General features: G+C 49.9%; 1 protein-coding gene across 5 annotated transcripts in view; it reads right to left on the bottom strand.

The window, feature by feature from the left end:
• Nucleotides 1-26,083, bottom strand: part of PACSIN2 (protein kinase C and casein kinase substrate in neurons 2) — a 139,560-nt gene that overhangs the window by 18,804 nt on the left and 94,673 nt on the right. For all 5 annotated transcript variants that reach the window (XM_067698317.1, XM_067698312.1, XM_067698315.1 and 2 more), the window contains exons 2-4: nucleotides 21,027-21,165; nucleotides 4,055-4,211; nucleotides 1,803-2,038 (exon numbers count right to left, since the gene is read on the bottom strand). In XM_067698317.1, the coding sequence (XP_067554418.1) occupies nucleotides 1,803-2,038; nucleotides 4,055-4,211; nucleotides 21,027-21,086 (453 nt within the window). In that variant the 5' untranslated portion in view covers nucleotides 21,087-21,165. The remainder of the gene's footprint in view (nucleotides 1-1,802; nucleotides 2,039-4,054; nucleotides 4,212-21,026; nucleotides 21,166-26,083) is intronic.

Consider the following 26,083-nt stretch of genomic DNA (forward strand, 5'->3'; position numbering starts at 1 on the left):
GCAGGTGCACTGGGTGGGTCTGGGCTGGCAGAGTGGTACATGGAACGGTTAGAGAAAACCACGCACATGACATGGAGCAAGAATGTGATGGAGGTGTGGATCTGAGGCAAGAGCCAGCAGGCAGCTGGAAACCCAACGCAAGAGGAGTGTAATGCTGGGAGGCAGGGTTATGGGCACACTCCACACGCACACACGTATATATAGAGATATGGATGTGTGTGTATATATGTAATTTAATAGACACTTCTTACTTGAGCCAAAGTCACAGATTTCATTCTAGAGAAGAAAGATGAGTTTGCAACCACTGCCTCACGAGGGAGATAGTGTCATTACAAATGGGACCAGAGACAAGAAGGAAGAGAAAGGAGACGTGACAAAAGCCAAGGCACAGAGCAGAGAAGGGAAGTCCGTTGCTACAACCTGAAGACGGAGGTCTGTTCCGGGTGATTCTGAGAAGGAGGAAGGCAGTGCAGCTCCTGAGAAAAGCCAGTGGCAGGAGTAGGGTTGGAGGGAAGTGGCATGTCCACCCTGAGCCTGGGCAGACCAGGCTGCAGGTCCTCGCGTGCTGAAGGCTGGGGGGTAGGTATGACAGCCTCCAGCAAGCCAAGGCTGGGTGAGACTCAATGGTTTCCATTTGCTACTTTTACAAAAATGAATATCAGTATCATTGCAAATTTGAGAGAAAAACCCATACAAGAGAAAGAATAATTTAAAATTATCCTTTTTACTAGTCCAAATGGACTTTTAAGTCTCTGTAATAGACAATTTCCCAGGGCTGTGGGAGGCACTGTTAGTGGTTAAGAGCTAGGGTTTTCCATCTAGGATATTACTTACTAGCTCCTGAGTGCTACCAACAGGTCTTCTGAAACTGTGCTATTCAAAATGTAGTCCTTAGACCAGTGGGCGTGGCATCACTTGGGAGATCATTAGAACTGAGCATTAATAGGCCCCACTTTTTTTTTTTGATGGTGCCACGTGGCATGCGGGATCTTAGTTCCCCGACCAGGGATCGAACCCAGGTCCTCATCAATGTAAGCACGGAGTCCTAACCACTGGACCACCAGGAAAGTCCCATAGGCCCCACTTCGGACCTACTGAATCATTATATCTGGAGGTGGGGCCTGGGAATCTGGGTTTTAGCAAGCTTGCTTAAATTTAAGAAGCACTGTTCTACAATAGTTTAACCTCAGATAACCTTTGGCAACTGTGGATTTAATTTTTTTTTAACTTTTGTTTTTTGAAGTATACTTGATTTACAATGTTGTTCCAATCTCTGTTGTACAGCAAAGTGACTCAGTTTTACACAGATACACGTTATTTTTTTAATATTCTTTTCCATTATGGTTTACCCCAGGAGATTGGATATAGTTCCCTCTGCTATACAGTAGGACCTTGGTGTTTATCCATTTAAATGTAATAGTTTGCATCGATTTAATATTCTTGATAGACCAGAAGGTTCATGACATGGAGTTATTGGGGGAAAAAAAAGGAGACAGAGAGTTTGGGTTTTGAGCTCTACGCCCTGTGTGTGGTTCTCATCCTGTTTCCAAGACTGGGAAATGGGTTGATACGGATTATGTAAAGGAGGCACATAAAGCACTCAGAGTCTTGAACATGGGTAAACGTCAGGCACCACAGGCTTCGGGCCTGAGCGCGGGCCTTCGGCTACCAGCTGCAGCATTCTGTGCCTAAAGCTGAGGCAGGAACCCCTGGGAGTGCAGGAGGGGGCGCTGCAGGTGGGAGGCCTGGCCAGCGAGAAGCAGGCTGTGGGGGCCAGGCAGGGGCCTGCAGGAGAGATGCACCTCTTTCAGCTTCTTGGCCCAGGGCTTCTGTGCCTTCCGAAAGCCATCTTCGGCTTCTTTGGTCTCCTTAAAACCTCCCATCATTTGCTTGTGAAAGGCCTCCTTCTGCCAGTTCTTGATCTTCTCGAAGTCCTCATTCATCAGCGAGGCCTTCACCTCCAGGTGCAGCTCGCTCACCTTCTCTGCCTCGGACATGACGGCCACCCAGGCCTTCTCCACCGTCCCGTACTGAGGCCCTGGCACAGGAGAGAAGCTGGTGGGTTACTCGGCACTGTGGGGCCCAGACAGGCCCTGGGGGAGGGGATTTCCTCTGTTAACCTCCCTCAGCTGTTGGGATGGGGTTTTAGGCCGGCAGGCTGGCTGCCCGGCTGAGAGGTTTCCTTTTGGTTGTTTCAGATATTTTTCTCTCAGTGCTGTTCCTTTTTCAGTTCCTGGGATGAAGAAAAGAATAAGGAACTGAAGCTGGATCTGTTATTTTGTTAGGGAAACTGGGGGATTACACACATTTCCTTTCTGTAAAGTCACTGAGCTCTTGAAAAACTCAAGTTTCCTCATCTTGGAAGTTTTGATTTGCTTAAGGTTGGCTAGAGAAGGAGGGCCTTCTGGAATGAGCTGACCTCTCTGCCAGGCCACTCGGAGCCCACCCGCACTGGCTCCTGCTGGCCCCTGGCTCCCCCTCCACTGGACCACACGTTCTCCCAAGGCCCATTCATTCCATGCAGAGCAGGACCCTGGGAACTGCTTGTTGAATGAAGGACTGTCTCCTCAGCAGAATGGAAGCCCTGTCCTGGGGGAGGAGAGGAGGAGACAGGAATGTACTCTGGCCCAGACAGAATTCTCTAGATAGCACTGTGGGGGTGCCTGGGTCACCCCACTCACTGTTCTCAGGAAGAAAACTCCTAATGTGGCCTGTCATTTTGTTGAGTGAGGTGATGGAGGGAGAGATGGGCTATGACAGAAGCTGAGGACGGAAATGGGAAGACCCAGCACCTGCCCTCAAGGCGCTCCCGGGGGTCAATGACTGTTGGAGCTGGGTAATGACACAGAGACGTGTGGTGTGTGGGTGAGTGTGTGCGGGTGGGTGAGTGTGTGTGTGTGTGCGTGTGCGTGTACGAATAAACATAGAACACTAGCCCCTCTGAACCTCTAATCCCTCATGTCTACAAAACGAGCAGCTCCCTGTCCTGCCTAGGTCTTGTGGCAGGATCCACAAAGTGAGCGGGCAAGAGTGCTTTATGAACCTCAGGTTCTGAATCAACAGAATGGACAGCGCTGACAGCTGGATCCTGAAAGAGGGGATTCAGGCAGGTGGAAATAAAATAACAACAGCTACTGCTTCCTGAAGGAGCTGGCTCATTCCCAGTCACTCCTCACCCAAGCATGGCTACCCCACTCCCTGGCACCCACTCTGTACCACGGCACTGTGCTAAGCTCCACAGAAAACCCGTTTCAGCAACAGGTGAAACACAGGCAGCTGGTCTAGACCCAACTGAAGTCGCCTGGGGGTCCCTCGCCCTAGCCTGGTTTCCCGTGGTCGGCTCCCCTGAGGACAGTTAGTCATGGTGGAAGAGTCTGCCCCAAAACATACCCTGAGAAACCCCCGCTAATCCACTTCTGTCCCAGGAAATCCTGTAATCAATCGAGCTCCCCCTCTACTGCTGGGAAGTGCATTCTGAGCACAATCCATATCCACAGCAGCGTTGTCACCAAGCTCTAGAATCTTCTGAGTTTTTGCTAGGGAGGGAGGGGAGGCAAAGCCTGCATCATATGACACCTGTAGTTATTCCTGTTAAAATTCAGTATTAGAAAGCCTGCCAGATGTCACCATCTAGTCTTATCTGACTTACTACTTGGCCAAGCTTACAAATAAACAGCCTGAGTGTCAGAAACCACGGTGCTGAGCAGCAAGGCCTTTGACTGGATAGGAGCCTACTCAAGGCTGGGCCCTGAAGGAGCTGCTCCTTGTTAACTCGGCAAGCGCAGCACGTCCTCTGGACAACAAGCTGCCACGGAAGTCTTGGATGCTGTTCGAGGACAGGAGTCCTGTGTCCCCAGGAAAGGGGAGGAAAGCTCATGCAGGCTATGCTGCTGGTGACGAATCACAGCCCCCCGAAACTGTGAGACAAACTCCTGCCCCTATCTTCCAAGAGAGGAAACTGGCTCAGAAAGGGTTGACAATTTGCCCTGGGCGCCTGGAGCTGAGACGCCCTGGGCGCCTGGGGCTGAGACGCCCCGTGCGGTGGCCTCCCTACCCTTGTCCACAAGCTGCCTCCAGCGCCGGGCCCACTCGGTGAGCTGCTGCGCATACGCCTTCTCGATGCGTGCCCGCTCGTGCAGGCAGTTCATGAGGTCGCTGCACAGGCGGTGGCCATCCTCGATCCGCTTCACGGTCCGCTTGTAGTTCCCGACCTAGGAAACAGAGTCCCGCTGTGAGGCCTGGGGCCGCGGCTGCAGAAACGGCTTCCACGCCAGCCCGGCTCTTGGGTGCTCATGCCCCACTCCTGTTTCAAAGGCACCCTGCATTGCTACATGACCAGCTCCCCGTTTTTATCACTAGCAGAAACACGCAAAACAGTGATTCGGAGCTTCTCAATGTCCATGCGGCCGGCGTCCATGCTCTGACCCGTGGTTCAGGGAGGGAGACAGGTCAGAGTGGGAAGGGCTCTGATGTAGGGAAGCGAGGGGCTGAGGGCACCCAGAGGGCATCTCACGCAGCTTCCCAGAGTGGGTAATGTCTAACTAGAAAGATGAAAAACAACAAAAACAGAAAAATAATTTTTTAGTAACTCAGATTAAAATGATTTTATAATTAACATTATAGACTCTTGGCTAAAGGCCTTTTGAGCATTACTGGAATAAGCAGGTTTCAGGTGCCTACTGCTGAGATGTCACCACATGCTACCTTATTATTACTTCCCAATTAGAGCAACAAACACTATTTCCCACTTTCTGAGCACATGCCAGGCACCACAGTAGGTGTTTTACACCCCCAAAATTGCCACTGCCCTAATGAGTAGGAATAACTGTCCCCATCTTAAGATGAGGAAACCAAGGCTCAGGGAAGTTACATTGTTTTCTAAGATCCCATAGTCGCAGTCCTAGAGGCTGGGCTGCAGCTGAAAGCAGGTTTTCAAATGGTTCCAGGTAGGAGTCTCGATGGCAAAGCTCACACTCTTATCTGCTTTGACGAGAGCCAAGGTGAGGCTTAATTACTTTATCTCACATATGAGAGGAGAGTTAGCTTATCTAAATTATAAATAATAAAAGAGTAATTGAAAAGAGTAATTGAGAAAATATTAGCGGCTAATTTGGAGTGAAAAATCCAAGTGTTCCATATGTTCCATTCATTGACCTGCTGATTAGAAAGGATACCATGTAGCTGACACTGGAGCACTTGGAGGAAATATGACAGAAAAATGATCGACTGTATTTTCAACCCTTTCCTCCCAACTGTCTTCAAAAACTGTAGTCACCTTTTTGTCAGTTTTTCCGTTTCTAAATGTCTCTGCCTGGCTAATCACTCTCATATTTCATCTCCATTTAGAGTCAATCTGGAAGCTCCTGGAGAACATGGAGGACTAGTTCCCACTTCTACAGAAAAGGGTACAGTCCTCTCTCTGCCACGTAGCCTGTTTAACCCTGACTTATGAACAGTTCAAACTGCCTGAGTCCTTCCCATCTTGTGCTGAGTTAGCCAGGTGAAGAAGAGGCTACAGTGGAGTGGCAGGAAGACCTTGCAAAGAGACAGAACACATGGAGATGGGCATCGGGAGAAAAGGGGACTGTGGTCCCTCCAGGAAGGGCTGTCCCTGAGGCCAGAGCTCTGGACAGGCTGAGATGACCCCACTCCCATGGGAACAGCGAGGATCCCTGGAAGGCAGGTAGTCTGGGTGGGCTTCTCCAGAGGTCTGGTATGATTTCCAGCAGTCTTGCTGAAGTGCACAAACAGCTCTCAGGCCCCACGATCAGTCATCGTTTCCTCCACAGACCCCTCCCTCCCAGGCGTGGCCTGGCTGCTACCCCCAGCAAGGAGAGCAGGTCAGCAGCTCACCAAAACACAGAAGGCGAACCTGAGTTTTCAACTCCATCCTTCAGCAGCCCCTTTTTAGGAAGGAGAAAGCAAGCATTTCACAACCAATTAGAAGTGACATCACATGTTCACTCCCCTTAAAATAGGGCCTTACTGTCATTTTCAAATTTACAGCAGGATGAAAAAAATAACCAACAAAACACAACTCAGTATTGCTGAGCTGGTGGCAAGAAGAGCTAAGATAATCACAGCTCAATACAGACTTGACAGCCGACAGGAAACCACGATGTAGATCTGGTTTTCATCCCACTGTTACCAATAATATTCATACTGGCAATCAATATTAAAATATGTTGGCTCTTCAGAAACCTGCCTGCCTGATTTTCAAAACCCTTGTAAAAAGATTTAGGGAAAAGAAAAGGGTATTTCTTAACAAGGTACACATTGGTACAGCCCATCAACACGTACCATAGATACTGTTCTTATTTATTTATTTGCTTCATTTATTTATTTAACATCTTTATTGGAGTATAATTGCTTTACAATGGTGTGTTAGTTTCTGCTTTATAACAAAGTGAATCAGTTATACATATAGATATGTTCCCATATCTCTTCCCTCTTTCATCTCCCTCCCTCGATACTGTTCATATTTAAATGACAACTCTTGAAATCTGAAAAGGAGCAAGGAATACGAAGGTTGTTCCTGGAAGCACGTGTTTTAGGTTTAAATGCCGGGGCCAAGGGGAAAGGGGAGTGCTCGTGACAACAGGCACTGAGATGCTCCAGCAATATCGGCCTTGCTGTCCTTTGCTCAGTGAAAGGCTACATATGGGCTTGTGACAGACCATCACTTCAGCCCACACGTGGGGACACTCATCAGGTTTCACTGTTTCCATCTCCATAAACCACACAGCAGCAGAGCACTGTGGATTTCCCACTCGATGAGCAGGGCGCTGACGGTCATCCTAACAGCAGAGCCACTGTGTGTTTCTAAAATAAGACACAGTCAACATAAAATAAAAATCACCCTTTACAGGTATAAACTTAGATGAGTTCAGATGAATGTATACTGTGTATAACCATCACCATATCAAGGGACAGAATACTTCTACCTCGCCACAGAGTTCCCTTGCACCCTCTTGCAGTCAATCTTCTCCCACACAGCCCCTGGCAACACTAATCTGATTTTTGTCCCGTTTTCACGATGTCCAGGATAAGTAGAATCACACTGTATGCAGCCTGGCTTTTGTGACAGGCTCCGTCACTTACCACAGTGCTTTCGAGACCGATCCACGTTGTTGCCTGTACCAGTAGTTCACTCCATTTTATTGCTAAGTTGGACACACCACAATTTGTTTACCCTTTCATCCTGTTTAAGGACATTTGGATTGTTTTTGGTTTGGGGCAATTATAAATAAAGAAGATATCAACAATTCCTATAGGTCTTTGTGTGGACATATGTCTTCATTTCTCTTGGGTAAATACCTAGAAGTGGAATTGCTATATGGTAAGTGTATGTCTAACTTTATAAGACAAAGTGGCTGGACCACTTTGTATTCCCATCAGCAGTGTATGAGAGTTTTAATTGCTCTGCATTCTCACTAGCACTTGGTATTATCAGGTTTTTAAAAAAAATTATTTTAGCCATTTAGTATGTAGCAACATCTCATTGTGATTTTAATTGCATTTTCTTAGTGTCTAATGATACTGGGCATCTTTTCTTGTTCCTATTTGCCATCCATGTGTCTTCTTTGGTAGAGTGTGTTCTCTTTTTTAAAATTGAGGTATAATGACTGTTTTGTAAAATGCAAGAAAAATTAATTTCAAATATATGATAAACTGATAATACATTAAAGTCAGGACATACATGGTTAGCTATTTCTGCTCTATCAGTTTTGTAATTAAAAAGCTTCTCTCTTGCTTCTCAAAATACTAGCTTGTTTTGAGATGGCCAAATGACAGATAACTTTAGGTAGGAATTGAAAATAAACAAGCTCTCTTCCAATCCTGATTATCAATTGATTTGTTCATAAAATGCCCATTTTAGAAACTAGGTCTGAAGCCATCTATGTTCCTAACTTCCTCTAGATTCAGACTCACCCCCTCAGATACCAAGGTGCTAAAGACAGATGTTCAACATGCAAGTGCCTGGGTGCAAGGGGGGGATACCCCTACTCTCCCCTCAGGAACCCACCTGGCCGAAGGAAGGGTGAGGGGTGGGGCAGGTATACTAGAGGCAACAACCAGACTGAATTTTCAAGGACAAGTGGACGGATTAAAGGTGAGGTGAGGGAAATGATTCCTGGCAGAGACAATGTTGGCAAAATGAAGAAGGTGTGACAGCATGGAGACCTGGCTCCGGGAGAAGTCCACCAGGAAAAGAACGTGGACCACAGAATGCAGGGGGTGACTAGAGACTGAGCTGGGCACTGGGTACAGCAAGTGGTGTGCGAGGTGGGGTCAGTCAGACAGTGAAAAATCTTGAGGGTCAGGCCTTCATCCGAAAGGGTGCTGTGCTCAGGGAACGGTGGGGTTCAGGAAGGTGAAGCCCCTGGAGGGGAGGTATGAGTAGCCTGCTGACTCTGGGGCACAGCAGTGGGGAGGAGAGCAGGAAAGCAGGAAAAAGGAAGTGCGCTGTCCTCCAGGTGGCACATGGGGGCGGCACAGAGGTAGCAGAATCCCAACTTCCAGGCACCTCAGGGTTGCGGGGGGAGGGGGGGTTCCTGCAGGCTGGACCTATCAGGCGGAGAGAGCGGAGTCCTCCTCCTTTCCAGAGTCCTCCAGAAACCAGTCTCCCGCCTCCCTCCACCCAATCACCAAAAGGCCTGCCTTAGGCTCACCAGGAGCCCGACCGGTCCTGCCGTCCTCCTGGGAATCTGGGTCGCCCTACCCCCTTCTACCCTCAGTGCCCTTCACCTGGGCCCAGAGGCCCCTTGCTGCCTGCCGTCCTCCCGGCTGCCTGTGAGTCTGGCTCTCATCATTCCTCTGGCTTTCCTCTGCCCCAGGCCCTGAGAATCCAGCGTCACACAAGTCTTGGTTTCAGTCAGCTAAGACGAGTCTGGGGCTGGAGTTGCAGACATCCCCTGGCAGAAACTGCGTAATCAGGAATCAGAGCAGAGACAGTGGGCTCTGCCTAAAAACCAGCGGGTTTATAATTACAGGGGTGCTGGGAAGGACTGTTCAAACAGGTCGCACCAGTTCCTCATTTATCCTCTGGGTGTAAACAGTCTGGAACTGCCTTTCACAAGGACACTGGAGAATGTTTCCTTCTCCGACTTTACAGCCTACTTACCTTGGCCAACTCCATTCTGTGGAACACAGTGGCCAAAGGCAACAGGAAAGCTGGAGGGTCTCCGCAGGTCAGTGGGACCCCCGGGATCCCAGGTGGATGAGAGGGAGTGTGAATGCGGACGTGCAGCTCCTCCCACCTGTTGGCCCCAGTGCCAGCTCAGTTACCATTACCTGTGTGAACTGCGGGCTCAGGTCAGAGGACCTATAGGGTCATCTCACGTACATCTTCCATGTTATTCCTTTTACCCTTCTCTTTGGTCGGTGACCATCGAGCCCATCTCGCAGACAAATTGCGTGATTACAACCAAAGTCCCAGGGTAACCAGTGGCCCAAGTGAGAAGCGAACCAGGCAGGAACACCCAGAGCTCACGCTCTCCCGCCCTGTGCTGCCTTGGCCCTGAGGCATGAACCTCTTCCCTCCAGTGGCTCATCTCAACATCACAAAGAATCCCTGTGGACTTTGGATGTCCCCAGGAACCCCAGTGAGCTTCTGGCTGTCTCACTGCTGACTTGATGCACAACACAGATGGTGCTCCTAGGCCTGCGGCCCGGACCACCCTGCCCTCCCCCAGCCAGCCCCTCTGCCCATGCCAGCCCCAGACGGCCTCACTGCCCACCGTCCTGGGCCTGGGCAGACCAGAGCCCGCAGCACACAGGACACCACCCCCACACGCCTTCCGATGGTGCCGCAGCACCTTTGTCTTTCTTCACCGCTCTTTCTCAACTGCCTTCCACTCACTGCGTCTCGTCAGGCACTCAATAAAAATGTGAAAGGTAAAACCATAAAGCGACTCGAAGAAAATGTCGGCAAATATCTTTGTGACTTAGGGCAGGGCAGGATTCCTTAAACAAAATTTCAAAAGTAAAAGCCATAAGGTTACGCACACACACATCCGTGTGTGTGTGTGCGCGCGCGCGCGTGTGTGCGTGTCCAAATAAATTTTATTACTTCAAAAATTATGGATTTCTCTTCAGAAACCAATATCATGGACAAAGCTAACAGATTCAAATACTGTCTACTAATCTGTCTAAATTGTCCAAATTGACAAGGGACTAAAATCTGGAATATCCCAGGAAATCCTACATATCAACATGAAAGAGACACCCCCGGGGAACACGGGCAAAGGTATGAAGTGGTAACTTCAGAGAGAAGTGGAAGTCCATGGGGCTAAAGGCCTGAGTGAGATGCTCACACTGTGGGACTGCCCATGAGAGCAGCAAGGTAGCTCTTTACCTGTACAGACTGGCACACTGTAGAGAGCGGGAAATGCCAAGTGTGGGGCGGAGCTGGGCACACAGGACCGCTTCTGAATACAATGGCGGAAACCAGTCTGGGGCAAGCCTGTGACAGCCAGGCAGTAATTAAGTCACTAAGCATACACATGCCCTAGGAGGACCCAGCCACATGGCTCCGGAGTTTTATCCCCATAGATATGTTGGCTCAGGTCACAGGGCACGTAGGGGTCGGTCTCCTCCTTGGGGAAAGCATGGGTGAATGTGGGGGGCACCCCAGTGTAGCAGCAAGAAAAAAGTGCAGGACTGTGTAGACACCGCAATGGAACAGACCTCACACACAGTGCAGAGAGGAGAAAAAGAAACAGAACGGCAGGGCACAGGATGCCTTGATGCAAATTAAAAATAGCTGCACATGAAGCAAGGGTACAGTTTACAACACATGCTCACAAAAGCCATAATATTAGAAAGGGGGAGGGATTAGGTGCCAAAAGCAGGGAAAGGAATGGAGAAGGAGGTGGTGCTGAACGAGTCCCGTCCTACCTGCCCCAGTTTCAGCTCTCTGCTAAGGCTCAGCTGGTCTTCCCCACAGAGGCTACCCTGACACTGCCTGCCATCCCTGCCGGACCACCAAGGGGGCGGGTCTGGATTGCCTGCACTAGCAGACAGGCGACACCAATTCCCCACCACGGGGTCCTGCTGGCTGGTCCACCTGGGGGCCACGAGGGCCCTTCCAAACACTGTCCCCATGCCCCACAGTCGTAGCTTGTTCCACATGGGTCACAAGTGTGCATGTTAGCCTCCCTGCCCCAGCTGGACTGCAAACCTCTTGGTAACAGGCGCCGCACACAGTTTTTCCATCAGTGGCAGCATCATAATAGAGCACACCTACCCTTTGCCAGGCAGAGTGCTCACAGCTCTACATGCAACCTCATTTAATCCTGTGATGATCCCAGGCAGGAGGATTTTACAGAATAGGAAACAGGTTTGAAGAGGCAAAGTCACCCATAATCATGCAGCCAAAAGGAGGCAGATCCCACCTTCTAGAACCTTCCTCAGGCTGAGAATAGAGAGCATGTAGAATGAAGACTTAACGGGTCCATATCAGGTGATGTGTATGTTTCCAACCAGCCCTGCAGGTTCCAGGAAAGGCCACAGAGTTCAAGACTGTGACGCAGTATATGAACCCCACTCCTGAATCCCCCTGATTCCTCTTGGTGCTGGTGAGGCTCATGCCAGGACCCCCAAACCTGTAAACCACTAAGACCGCTTGACAAACATGACCTTGATTTTACTCTCAGAACGCTCATGCTCTTTAACCTGTGACTCTGAAGTCCCAAGCACCAGAGCTGCTCCCTCTACACCCTGGAGAGGCAGGTCCAAGAGTGAGCCAGCTGTGCCAAGCTGACTGGACAAGAAAGAAAAGCCACTGGTGGTGCCCCTCCAGGCACGTGCACACAGTCAGAGACCAACATTCTGTCCAAAGCTGCTACAGTATGCCCAGAGGCTCCAGGAGCTTCTCAATCAGCCTGAAAGATAAGGATGAAAGACAAGCCTGAAGAGGTGGCCATCAGCCCCTGGCCCTCTCTGATGAGGCCACCTTCCCTCTACCCCTGCTCACGAGGGGAGCAGCAAAGAGCTGGTCCTGCCCTGAAAGAAATGACCAGGTCTCTCTGCCTGCGCTTCTATCCCTTCAGTTGTACGGTGGATTCTGTGAGGATGTATGCACTGGTAAGTTCACAGCATAGGGTGGGTCTCTTCCCAGTCAGATGTGCTCTTAGCCTGGGGCAGCCATCACTTGACAAGACCTGCCATTTCCTTTTTTTTGCGGTACGCGGGCCTCTCACTGTTGTGGCGGAGCACAGGCTCCGGACACGCAGGCTCAGCGGCCATGGCTCACGGGCCCAGCCGCTCCGCGGCATGTGGGATCTTCCTGGACCGGGGCACGAACCCGTGTCCCCTGCATCGGCAGGCGGACTCTCAACCACTGCACCACCAGGGAAGCCCCAAGACCTGCCATTTCTTCATCTTGTCCCTCCAGACACAAAATGAAGAGAAGGGACAGGATTAGGTGACCTCCAAGAGACCTTCACAATTCCAGGTATCTGGCTGGCTACATGGCTGGCGACCTCCCGAAGCGCTCCCAGCTCTCAGTTTTTGAGGGTCTGGCAACAGCCTCTTGCCACTCACAAATACGGGGTGAACACCTACTGCGTGCCAAGGACTATGAAAGGGACTAGGGATGCAATGGTGAACAAACTGTCATCATCCCTACCTTTGTGGGACTTCGGTCAAGTAACAGTTACAGACGGTGGCAATTCCTGGAAGGAACACTCCAGGAGATTGGGACTGCCTGGAGGAAACGATGTTTGAGGTAAGAGCCAAGGGACCTCTGGGGCAAGGCCACTTTCTGAAGGCTTGAGGCAGCATGTTGAGGCCCACAGAGCATGAGCTATACGCGATGCCACCCCCTCCATGAAGGTGCCCCCTCCCCAGCAGCTCATCCCTCCCTGTTACTTTTGCCGCGATGTCTGCTGTCACATGCAAAATGTGGTAACACACGGGTTTTGAGGGCAAGGACTGTGTCTTTATTCTTCTCCATCCACCATGCCAGGCACACAGAGGGCACCCTGTAATATCTTCTCAATGCCCAAATGATGCTGGGAGCAGAGATTCCGTTCCATGTAGACAGGAGGGGACTGAGAAGTTGCTGAGTGCCCAGCTAGAGGCACAGGCAATGAAGTAAGTCACGATCCTTTATTTATTGAGTTCTTAATCCAATGAGTCCCTTGAACTCTCCCCACAAAAGCTAAAAAGGATCACCTCTCAGCACATCATCAGATATTAACTCCACAGATGACAAGTGAGCAACTAACACTTTTGCCAAGCACAAACCAGCAGGAGAGCCTCGCAGTTCCTTCATTGCACTTGCACGGCTTTCAGTGAAATTCCAGTTCCCAGTCAGTTTATCTCCACGTCCCGCCATGTCCAGGGAGGCCGAGACGGCTGCAGGACTGGGCCTTTCAGTGCCACTACTTCCCCACCTGCATTCCCTGCGGAGTGCACAGCAGAGGCCATATCCGTACACACCAGCAGGGCCTCCCGTCTCAGGCACCCTTCTTCAATCCATCCCAACCCCTACTCTGAACCTCCCTTTCCAAAAAAGGGGTCACAATCGATCTTAAGGTTGTAAAATCTGTGATGTGCTTGAAAGGACCAAGGAGTAAGGCGTATCCTTGGGGAACCATGAACTCGTTGCCTTGCTCTCAAACTGTGCTCTGGCAGTCCTCGTTTCTACAGGATTCCACTTCCAGTTCTCCAACCTACCTTCCAGCTCACCCACCATCTGGGCTCCCAATTTGTCCTGCACTGGAACAGAAGGTCTAGGATCTCCTCACTTCAGTGCTCCCCTGAACCTGACCTCACCGGGCTCCCCATACTGGAAACAGGGTAATGCAGTTTACCTGGCAGGGCCTCAAGAGCGTTAGACATCAAGGCTCCTTGCTGGCCTGCTGCTGCTGCTGTTTACGTATAGCCTCAGTTTCCAGCCACCTTGAGCCTGACCTGTGTGCTGACCCAAACTAGTCCTGTCACTGCCTCGGGCCTCAGTCCCAACTCCTGGTTTTCAGATCTCATCCCCAACACTTACCAGCCCTATCCCCTGTTCCTAGAATTTGTATTCATCAAGTAGGAGGGTGAAGAAATTGTGGCTCATCACCCTTGCTGTTTGAGAGTTTTAAAGCACAAATCCCAAACTTCAACAATGTTAAAAATAACTGCATTATCAATCTTTAATCTAAATGTTCAAAATGACAAGCTGAAAAATGGATGAAATGGAAAGTGAGAAATTCCAGTTCTCAGATCTAACTCAAAGCAGAACAGATAATAACATACAGAGGAAGGATGTGTTTAAACAAAGTTATTTTAGACCTGAACTCCTCCTCAAGACTGGTCAGCCAGGCTCACCGTGCTCTGCCCTCTCGGCACACGTTGCTCAGATGTCAGGATAAAGGCCCAGCGACGCCTGGGGACTTGTTCCTGAGCACAGCACATGCCCCACCTGTGAGCCACCACCCCGAAGACCCTGCCCTGGAGCGCCCAGTCTCCCCGGCATGAGGGTACGTGCACACACTCATCCTTCAGCCAGGCGTCCGGGAAGCAGCCTGAGCATACGGCTGCCTGGTGACCAGGTCGCTGCCCCCTCTTATTCCCCCTCATGCTCCAGTAGGTGCTGCATGAGTGGCACCTCCTCGCTCTAAGGGCTGCCGCCAACCCTGACGGTGAGATAAGTTCCGGCTCTGTTAAGTAAGGGCTCGCTGAAGACCAAGCCGCTTTTGGCAGAAACTCTAACAGTGAAAGGAGGCAGGGATGGTTAGAGAGGTTTCTGAAATCGGTGAACCCCCCCGGGGTAAAAAGCCAAAAGACCTAGTGTGGAAATCATCAGATTGGAAAAGTGGGAATAAACAGCACTTCCTCCAGGGAGCACCCCGCTTCCACCATGTCCACCCCCTCCCCAGCTTGCTGCTTCCACAGCACCCCGTCCCTCCCCCTGCTCCCTGGTTGAACTTCCTGACTCCTGTTAAAAAAGAAAACCCTCCGCCACAGGACACGAGCGCCTCCGCCCCATCGCCATGCCTGGGTCCTCAGCACCAGGCCCACCGTCCACACCCACACATTGGTATAAAGGTGTCTCAGTGCAGCCAGGCCACCACAGGCTAACTGAGCGCCCAAGACTTCTCCAGTTCTAAAAGCATGCATTTCTATTTGTTACTGAGTAGAAATGGAAAACGTTTTCTCCTACAGGGCTTACAAAAGTTACTTTGACATCACTGAAATCAAGAGAGAAAATAAAAATCTATCTTCAGAGAATAAGCTTGACAGCAAAACATCTTGAGTGTTTGAGTCTCTCAAGGGCAGAGCTGAGCAGCTCGCTAGCTGGCATCTAGAACAACGGCATTTAGGCAGGGGAGGGGCAAGCCTGCATGGACCAGGTGAAAGGCCACCTGATTCGCCCGTCTTTGCCTGTCTCCACGGGTGCGGCGCTCACACGTGAAGAGGTGACGCTTTGAGACCACTCGGGCTCGGAGCCATTCGGACCCTGGCGCTGCGGGTGTTATCTATAATTCTCACAACCATCCTGGGAAGTAGGAATTAGCAATGCCATGTTCGTGCCTAGGACAGTGAGCAGGTTACTTCTCTTCCCTGAGTCCTCAGGGTCACACGCTAAGAAACGCTGGCACCAGGCCTGAACCCAGACAGGACGCTACTTCCTCACGCCGAAGCAGAGGCATTTAAGTACGTGGCAGTCACTGCAAAGGAATACCTCTCTACTATAAGGAGCTCCCAGGAAGCTGAGAGCAGAGGCAGGAGAGCAGTTCTAGAGAGCAGGTGCTTGGGCCCAAATCCCAGCTCCACCCACTGCTAGCACCATCAAACCACCCGAGCCTCAGCTGCCCCACCTGTAAAGTGGAGCTCACAATCGCAAGGCAGTCGAGAGGACTGAGCGCCCCCACGTAAAGCAGAGTAGGTGCCTGGCACAGAGCAAGTGTGCAATAAATGCTAGCCGCTATCACTGGTTTTCATTGCTAAACTTCTTGTTGTGGGTTAACATTCCCACAGAGAGTACCCAGACCACAGCATAGAGCTTATGGGCACACGGCTCCATGACTTGGCAGTGCGTACACACCCATGCATGGGGTACAAGGGGCAGCGAAAGTCACTGCTCTCCTGGAGCCACCGATGACACAGCACAGTCCACGCGCTCAGGAGGGAGGGCCCTCTTCCACATCCTCACAGCATTTGCCAGATGTAAAAGGCACTTTTGTCTGTTTATTAATGCTGCACCTTCAAGGCCTAGAAGAGGACCTGGCACATGGTGGGCGCTCTGTAGGTGTTTACTGAAATAATGGCTTCTGTTCAGTGTTATGGCTATTTGCATACATACTTTAATTCCAAATATTTGTTTGTAAGCTTCTTATGAGCAGGGCATATCTTATTACCCAGCATCAAACCTTATCCTTTCTCTGATTCACTTGTACATTCAATCAACAATCATTTAGTGTGTCAAGCACTGTGCTAAGTATCAGATTCCCAGGGAAGAATCACGTCTTTGCCCCTAGGGAGTTCACAGCCTAGAGGGAGAAGCAAACGGTACAGCATGCTAGGCAGGCAGGAAGGCTGCCTAGGCCTGCCAGGGAGGACCAGGGAAGGTTGCCCGGAGGAGGGGCTCCCCGGGAAAGAAATGGAGGTCAGGCTGGAGAAAAGACCACCGCCCTCAGCCCCTACCCTCCCAGGCAGGGAGACAGCTCTTGGTGGATAGGAGCCTGGGGGGCTCTGCTTGACTGGAGCCCAGGGCAGAGCTCCTTAGGAAGGGCCAGGTGTCCAGCAGCTGCCAGCACATGCTCAAGTCTTAGGCATGCTAAAGAGTGCGGTTTTACTTGGAAGGTGATGCAGAAAAGTGAAGCTTCCTACCCGGGGCAGGGAGTTGCACAGGTTTGCTTTTCTGGATGGGCTACCCTGGTTGCAGGGTAGAGAACAGATGGAACATGGCACAGGGGAGGCTAGTGCCCTAATGCTTGGTCATGGTTCAACAAATACTAGTTTTCTTGAAAGAATGAATTAATGGTTCTATTTAGAAACTTTAGTGAAATAAAGGTAGGCCACCAGCCTTCTGGGAGCTATGTCCAAGTGCTGTGGAATAGTGATACGGCTGACACACGCACAGCAAGGCTGCCATGCAGAGAAGTCCATCCAGATCTGTGTATGTGGGAGGTGGCTGGAGAACACATGGAATGGACAACTGCTGCTGAGAGGCAAGGAGACAGTTATTTTCATACACCTCGTGCTTCCACTCACGGCACCCACCCAACCGCCCATGACTGCCCGCCACTAAAAATGTTGGCTCTGGGGTCCCAAGACTGTGCACTCATTTTGGGACCCCAGGACTTAGCCCAGGGCCTGGATCGTGGCAGGTGCCAAATAAGGCTTTATGGAATCCATGAACAGGGGGCAGCAGCATCTTCTAAATATGTTACCTACAAAATTGGTCTAAAAGGATGGGAAAAGTACACACCATTTTACACGGATGGCTTTCCAGACAAAATACTGATGCACATGGAGATGTTCTCATTGATGTGCTGTGTCCACAGTGCTTGAGTCTGAGAGGACTCTGCAGGGAGAGCCTTCTCTGAAGGAGACAGCAAATACTAGTCATGTGCCAACTCTTTAGGGCTAACATTCCCAGAACATTTTACAGCAAGATATTTATGTCCTCTTCATCTCCAAAATATCCTTCTCCTCAAAGGCTCCTTGTGCCCACAGAGAGTGCAGTACAGGCCAGCCCCAGTCTGGCTTCAGCCGGGGAGATCTGAGCTCTAATTGCACGTACCACTGACAGCTGAACAGAGCTCCTGCCTCAGGGATGAGGCAGATGCAGGGCCCAGTTCCTGAAATCAGCAGTCTGCCCTCCCAGCCTGGCCTCAGGAGCCCTCAGAGATTCAGGCTGCAGCCCTCAGGCCTGCTGGGGCCAAACCCGCTGTCGTGTTCCCAGAGCCTATGAAGGGCAGAGGGGGGCCAGGCTTCCTAGGAAGCACTGGTAACACTTGAAAAGCACCATGGCCTGCAGCCTAGGCTCTCTCTGTACCCCAGCACCCAGAGCCAAAGAGGAGACCCAGAAAGAGGGCCTGGAAGTGAAGGACGCGGGGGACACCTGCAGGCTCCCCGCACGAGCCAGGACTTGCCAGAAGCGACCGAGCCACCCATGCCCCACTGGGGAGCCTGTGCGCAAGATGTGCCAGCCTCCAACTTCAGCCAACTGGTGGCTAAAGGAGTCATCCTCTTGGGGAACCACCTCCCCTAGGCCTCAACCTACCTAATCCCACATGACTTCTCACCTCCAAAACAGACCCTTGGCTCCAAAGAGGTCAAGATCCTCAGCCCTCTGCAAGGCCATGCTCATTCCAACCTCCAGACATTGCTCTGGCCTAGAATGCTGTCCCTGCTCCCAACTCATAGCCCAGCCCCACCCATCCCACGTATCTTCTCTGGTGATGCCAGCAGCAGACCCCTCTCCTCTGAACGCCATGACACTGAGAAGCAGAGCTGTGGCTTGGTCTCATTGCCCTCACTCTCCATGGAGGCCACCATCCTTTCTCCTCCCAATACCTTCACTGTGGGAATCAGATATCCACCCCTCTTCTCTTCTGAATCGTTTACTACGGTGTTGGGGATACAGAAAGTGTCCCCTCCAAATGCCCACTAAATACTTCTGGCTGATATTATGTCCCTGTGGGTAATCTCTCCTCCCAAGATCACTACTTGTTCACTCATTCATCTAGCAAACATCTGAGTGCTTAGTAAGTACTGATCCTGCCTATCTACCATGCTACCTTTCCTGCCCCCCACCCTAGGGGGAGCCCTACCTCCCCCTTGCACCCCAGCAAATTCTACAGCACCTCAAACAATGATCTGTCTCCTCCCTCTGGGAGCTTACTTCCAAATGTCACAGCCAAAGGCTCCCGGAGGGCAGGGCCATGTCCCTCCTGTGCAGGCACACAGCCAGCATGCAGAAGATGGTTCTGGAATGACCCACTTCAGTTAGCACCTTTTGGTGGGAAGGAGTAAAATTAAGCACAAAAGACTTTTCCACCTCGAGACCGCAAGGCTTTCTTTAGATTGTACAGCTCTGTGGGTCACACCAGTGAGAAGCGGCCTTCCATGGGAAAGAGGGAACTTGCTGGCAGCTTGGAGATGTGCACCTGGCAACGTGCGCCTAAGTCGCTCAGAGACGAGCAGGGCCGGTTCAGCCTGAGCCATCCAGGGCACACCCATCAGAGGAGGAGGGCGGCACTGCTGATTTATATGAGATGAAGAGTAATTTCAGGGACAGCATCACAAGATGAGCAGAGCCTGAAGAATCCTTAGGATTCTTCATACAAGAGATGTTCTTGTCTACTGACATCGCAGTTAAGAATTTAACAGGGTGCCTAAGGGTTTACATCAATGACAGGACTTGTTCAAGCTACTTTACTTAATATATGCTGACAATACACACTGGCAACTTTCACCTACCTTTTTCTTTTTTTTTTTTTTGCGGTACACGGGCCTCTCACTGTCGTGGCCCCTCCCGCTGCGGAGTACAGGCTCCGGACGCGCAGGCTCAGCAGCCATGGCTCACGGGCCCAGCCGCTCCGCGGCATGTGGGATCCTACCGGACCGGGGCACGAACCCACGTCCCCTGCATCGGCAGGCAGACTCCCAACCACTGCGCCACCAGGGAAGCCCTTGAGTCCATCTTTTTAAAACTTGGGCTCCTGTGATCACTTGTCTCTGTTAGACTATAATATCAAATGGAGGGCTTCCCTGGTGGCGCAGTGGTTAAGAATCCGCCTGCCAATGCAGGGGACATGGGTTTGAGCCCTGGTCCAGGAAGATCTCACATGCCGCAGAGCAATTAAGCCCACGCGCCACAGCTACTAAGCCTGCGCTCTAGAGCCTGTGAGCCACAACTACTGAAGCTTGTGCACCTAGAGCCCATGCTCCGCAACAAGAGAAGCCACCACAATGAGAAGCCCGTGCATCGCAACGAAGAGTAGCCCCTGCTCACCGCAACTAGAGAACGCCCGTGCGCACCAATGAAGACCCAAAGCAGCCAAAAATAAATAAAATAAATAAATTTATAACATCAGATGGTATTTGATGTCAGACAAAATTATACACCTAATTAATCTAAGTTCATAGAACTAATGTGTTTTAGTTTCCAGCAAACCCAGGGCCTCACCCTCATCTTTTGCAACACTTGAGCTTTTTGTAACAGGAAAGCACCCACATGGCGCCGATGTCTCTATTCTTATTTCATCCTGGCAACCTCCCTCGAAGACCAGTATCATTTTCCCTCTTAGAGATGAAAACCCTGAAGCTCAGATTAGTCAAGCGACTTGCCCAAGGTCACACAGACAGCTAGTAATGGCACAGCTCGGATCAGAACCCAGATCTTTCCAACTACAGAGCCAGTGCTCTTTCCACTAAGCCCACAGCTGCGGAGAAGGTTCCGGGGGTTTTGCCATATGAACGAAGTTTTATCAAACATGGACTTTGCTTTAACCAGCAGGCAGGAAGTAAGTGGGGTTCAGGAAGAGTAACCTCCAAAAAAAAAACCATACACACCACAAAATAATCTGATTAGGAAAGGAATTCCTCATGGGCACAGACTAACAAGAAGATGCTCCAGCAAGCTCAAGGGTAGTGTGTTCAGTCCTCTGGCCACCTGCCTGTACTGTCCAACATGATGTCACATCACCGCCGTCCATTTTTCCATACAAAACTCAAAAGTAATGCCGCTTCTCAGGCCAAGCCCGGTAATTAGTGTACGTCACACCAAGTCATATCAAGGCTAAACGTGGAAAGGAAGCTCTGAGAATGGACAAATTGACAAGACCTTAATTAACACCTCTAACCTCTCTCATTAATCCAACTCTCCTAACAAGGTAAGTTTACCACCTTCACTGAGAGCTAAGCCATACCTGCTGCCACCTAGATCTGACCACAAATGCCTGGCTGGTTTCAGGGTATGTTCATCTCATCCCCCAAATCCCAGCCACAAAAGAGGGAGGGGGTGTCAGACACGACTGGCTTGGTCTCTGTATTCATCCAGAAGAAATCATGGGCATTACCTCCCAGAAGCTGTCGCTGGACACTTCGACTCCAACGGAATCATCATAAGTGACAGACATCTCTTCAAAGGGTGAGGGAGCAGCAGGGAATGCTTAAATTCAGAGGTCAGCTTCAGATGCTCAAAATCCGTAGACAAACCTATAAAAGAAAAACATATCATTGTGGTTTTAAATTCCCAAGGTAAAAAAGCAAGCCACCTCCATTTCACAACTTCCATTTCCATTACTGCCTTCAGTACAGAGCAGTCTAAAATGTCTCCTTTTGGTGGGAGAAAGTCAATAAACTCTAAACTTGGCACTGACATACATGTGTGTGTTATATGCATGTGTGTGTGTATTTCACAGTAACAAGTAAACCTTTCAACATCTTAACTGAGGAGCTCAAAGAGCTTTCTGCAAACAGTCCCTGTGCTTAAATCAACAGACTGATAACCTTAATTGGCCTCATCCTTTGGAGAAGGGGACAGAGAACATGTGAGGAGGAGAACACGCCAAAGCAGAGTCCCTGCATCTCGGGGCTCACTCTGTTCCAGCCTGTCCTACCCATCCGACAGGACTAGGACCTGGGGTAAAATGTGAGTGGAAATAACCCACCTTCGACACCTGACTCCACTCTCCACAGAGTTTCCACCAGGCTTTGCTTGTGTTGGGTGCTGTCTCCCCCTTTCCATGACTGGCTCATTTCAGCCACTGATGCCCCAATTCAGACCAGTTTATTCTGACACAGTCTGTGTGAGGGTCAGTTAGAAAGAGTAAAGTTCTAAATCCAAGCAAGGGTAACAGGGTGATTATTTCCCTTGCCAGAGGGAAGAAGTTGAAGGACCCCCCGTTATATTCACAAGCACAAATCACGTTGATGGAATGACCCGTCCACAACCAGATGAGATTCCCTGACTTCCTGGTGAAAAAGTGATTCCACCCTCCCTTATATATCACCCTGCATTCAGACCACACAGCCAGAGATCTGAAACTTTCCTAACTGCCGCAGTCAGGAGTCCAAAGCCTCAGCTTAGCCAGAGGAGGGAGAAGGTAGGGCAGGGTAGGCAGAGTGATCTACATTGTTACACTTACAAGGTGCAAGACTTTGCTTTGTTCTAGGTACTTTCCCACATGTTATCCTACTTAATCCTCATGATTCCCTGTGAGACAGTCTAGAAGCAGAGTAAGGAATACCAGCTGCCTGGGCTCTAATCCCAGACCCATTACTCACTAGCTGGGCAACAGTGGGCAAGGTGCCTAACCTCTCTGTGCCTCAGTGGCCTTATCTGTAAAAGAGACAATACTGTAAGGAATTACTGTGAGGGTAAAAATGCAGCAGGACATACAGGGGTGAACAGTACGTGGTCTCCAGTAAGTGCTATGTAGTAAATGATAATGTAATTATTATTAGATAGTAATTATTATCACTATCATTACTTTTATCTCTACTTTACAGCTCAGAAAACTGATGCTAAGGGAGGCTAAGTAACTTGTCCACGGTCACCCAAGGAACGAATGGTGGAGACCAGCAGGACACCAACTGTGCCTGTTTGTTAAGGTGATGTTCTCTCTATCATACCAAGATGTTTTCTAAAAATGGTCTCAAATTTAAATAAATCAGGTATCTTACAACCTAAGATCTAATTGCTAATTAAAAGGTTTAATCTGATGTATTTCACAGCTTCCAAACTTGAATACAGCTCTGTACGGACAATAAATTTGAAGTGAAGAGCAAATTATGGTGCCTCGAAGCCAAATACTCCAAATGCACGCACTCTGTAACCAGGCAGAGTCGCATGGGTGCCACACACGCACTATTGCAGACAGCATGCTGGCAGGATCTCTGCTCCATAATCACAGAGGCAGCGTGTCCTTTTCATCCCTGGGATATAAATAAAGGCCAGACAGGCTTCTCTGGCCTGGGCCCTGGTGCTACGTTTCACAGCATTCCCTTCCTGTGGAATCCGATGCTCTTAGCCAGGGCCCTCCTAGAAGCACCTCAGTCCATGATTGCAGCAGCAGAAAGTTTTCTACCCAGAGCAGCTGGTCTCTGCTCCAGGCTCCTCAGGGAATATCTGGGCTTTCGGCTCAGGCTAGTCTCAAAGTGGCCAAATCAAGCCACTGGCTGGGCTGCCTGGCCAGCTCCGGGGAGCTGCTGCAGGGGACAGGTGCAGGGAGATCGGGGGCCTGCTCTGGGCAGAGAAGCAGCTTGACACCTGAAAAGCTCATTTTCAGGAATTCATTTTCTGCCTGGGTTCAGCCCTGGTTTAGACACTAACAGAAGATGAGTTCTGCACAAGATTTATTAAGAGCCTACTAAGTGCCAGGAGCCAAGAAGAGGTTGCCACCAGGCTAAGCACGAAAAGACACAGACTTCTAGGAGCAAGAAACTGAATCACTGGGAACGGATGCCCTGCCCAGTAACAAAACCAAGAAACATCAGACCTGCAGAGGGCACTGGAGATGAGGCATGTGTACACCTGACCAGTGGAAACAAGGAAAGTCCATCTTTCTTTGCCCAAGTCACAGAGTGGCAACTTGGTAATTTTCCCTGTCAGTCCAGGACCTGTTTCTCACCAAAGCACTGTGCTCAGCGACTGCGACATTCCCAAGATCAAGGCCAAGCTGACCCCACCAGCACCCCACGTAGCCACAGCCCAACGTGCAATGACTGCAGTCAGCTCACCTATCTGTGTGTGTGTTGTTTAGAGTTGCTTCTAATGCAGAACCAGCTCCCCCGCACAGATTCTCAGCTCTTGTTGCCCATCTCCCCACCTACACATTCTCCAAGCTTATATATGGATGTCATTAAGTAAATGCCATAATCTAAGTAAAACAAAATCAGGAAGGCCAATCTCTTTCTGTAAAACTGTGCAAGGCCTTCCATTTATATTAATAACTGACTTTTGGAAGCTCCGTGCCACCACTTCACTTCTGACTTGTAATAATTCAGAATTGATGACACTTTCCTTCTGAAGCCTCAAAGCAGATCTGTTTAGTCTCCTCTAAGAGGTCGGAAGTCAGCAAAGACATTCAAAGTCCTAGAGAGGAAACCGAGGCAAGGCATAAAAAAACCCCAAGTAGACAAAGAAAGTAAGAGGAAGAACTGAAGATCTCCTGCCCAAAGAGTTAGTGAGATAATGTAGATGAAAGCCTAGGATGGTGGCAATCAGGAAAGCTCAGATTCACGAGCTCTACCACTGATGAGCTAGGTGACCATGGGAAAGCCATTCTGTTCTCTGAGCCCCAGCTTCCTGAGCTGTGTTCTACCAGGTTCGAGTGAGGGTTAGACGAAATGGTGCATGAAGGCCCCAGGATCCCAGGTTGCAGCCCATGGCAGGGCCTCCCTCAGTGGGAGCCTCGTCCTAGGTCAACACCCTTGGCTCCAAGTGTCCTCACTCTTCCCTTCGGCTCCACATGACAGCCGTAAGGCAGACAGGAAAAAAAAGAGGGGCCTGGGGGACCAGGGTCTGTACCACAGAGGAAAACCCAACTGTATTAAAGCACCAGTTGACCTGAAAACTCATCTCTGACATTCACAGAGCCACACCAATTTCTGTGGGGCTTGAGGTCAGGCCGCCGCGGTCGCCCAAGCGGAATTCTCAACCAGCATCTCCCAAGGTCCCCCTTTCCTGCCCTGCAGTAGGGGTCCTGCCCAACCGTCCACCCCTCCCAAAGCACCCTGTACCACCCTCAGTGATCCTGGTCTCTCCTCCCTCTCTGATAACCCCTTCTCCTTCTCCCCATCACTGGCACGCCCCATGGTCCATTCTTGAGGCTCTTCCTGTACCTCCCAGCAATGTTTCATCCCTTCTCATGACTTCAAATGTCACTAATATGTGGGAAGCAGTGGCACCTCTTCCAAGAGTCAGCCCCTCAATAAAATAAGAATGAGAATATTTTCCTCACAGGACTGAAGGAAGATTAGAGACAGGGAATCAAAGTCATGTGGCATACATCTGACACCCTAGAAGTGGTAGCCATTGCTCTTAAAATCACCAACCAGCAAACCACCAAAAGGTAGTGAGAAATGCCAGTGACTGGGGCTGGATTTGCTTTTTGTTTTCCCATGATTGTTGCTACTGGGATAAGCACTTGTACGAGGCTTCCCCTACCACCCTGATACTATCACCAGCCCTCCTTCACTCAGCAATGGGGAGGCCAGTCATCACCTAATGCCTGGGAAGACATCCTCATGAGCCAGACACTGCACTAAGTGCCTTGCATGTGCTGGCAATCTGCAAGGGCGCTGGCCTAGGATGAGCTTCCATTGAGGGAGGCCCTGCCATGGGCTGTGACCTGGGGTCCTGGGGCCTTCATTTAATCCTAATGACAACCCTCTGAGGGAAGTGTTAGCAACATGCTCCTTGTTAAAGGGATACTGAGTCACAGAAAGGGTAAGGAGCTTGCCCAAGTGGTGGAGTTGAGATCTGAATAAAGGCAGGTTCACACCAACCATACTCTTAACCACTGACAGTAACTACCTCAGTGCTGAGCTCAAATCTTCTAGAACATAAAATGTGAAAAACAAACACTTGCTGCTGTTTCTTTATGAGTTACTACTAAAGTCCAGTCCTCACGGACAGTCTGCTGATCTTAGCCTTCATGTGCATGTGAGTTGCAACACTGATTTTAATCTGATTTCCCTCACTAATGTCTTGTATAAATTGTATGCGTTGCCCTATGTCCTACCTTTTCATTGCTTAATGGTGTCATCTGTTGAATAAATATTCTTAATTTTAATATAGTCTAACATCAATATTTTCTATTATAGTTAGTGCTTTTTATGTCCTGTTTAAGAAGTCTTTTCTTATGCTGAGGTCATAAAGATATTAATTTACCTTTATTATCTTTTAAATGGTTTTGTTCTGGTTGGTTTTTACTTTTCATACCCAGAAATTATTTTTGTATGTGATATGATATACAAGTTTCATTTTTTTCCATATGGATATCCAACTTTCCAGCATTATTTGTTAAAAAGAGCTTATTTACTTCCATATTCTGCAGTGCCACCATTGTCCACAGATGTGTGGATCTTTATGTAGGCTCCCTATTCTGTATTCTGTTTGTTCTTGTGA

The sequence above is a fragment of the Pseudorca crassidens genome, chromosome 11 (genome assembly GCF_039906515.1).
Source record: "Pseudorca crassidens isolate mPseCra1 chromosome 11, mPseCra1.hap1, whole genome shotgun sequence".
NCBI classification, from domain to species: Eukaryota; Metazoa; Chordata; class Mammalia; order Artiodactyla; family Delphinidae; genus Pseudorca; species Pseudorca crassidens.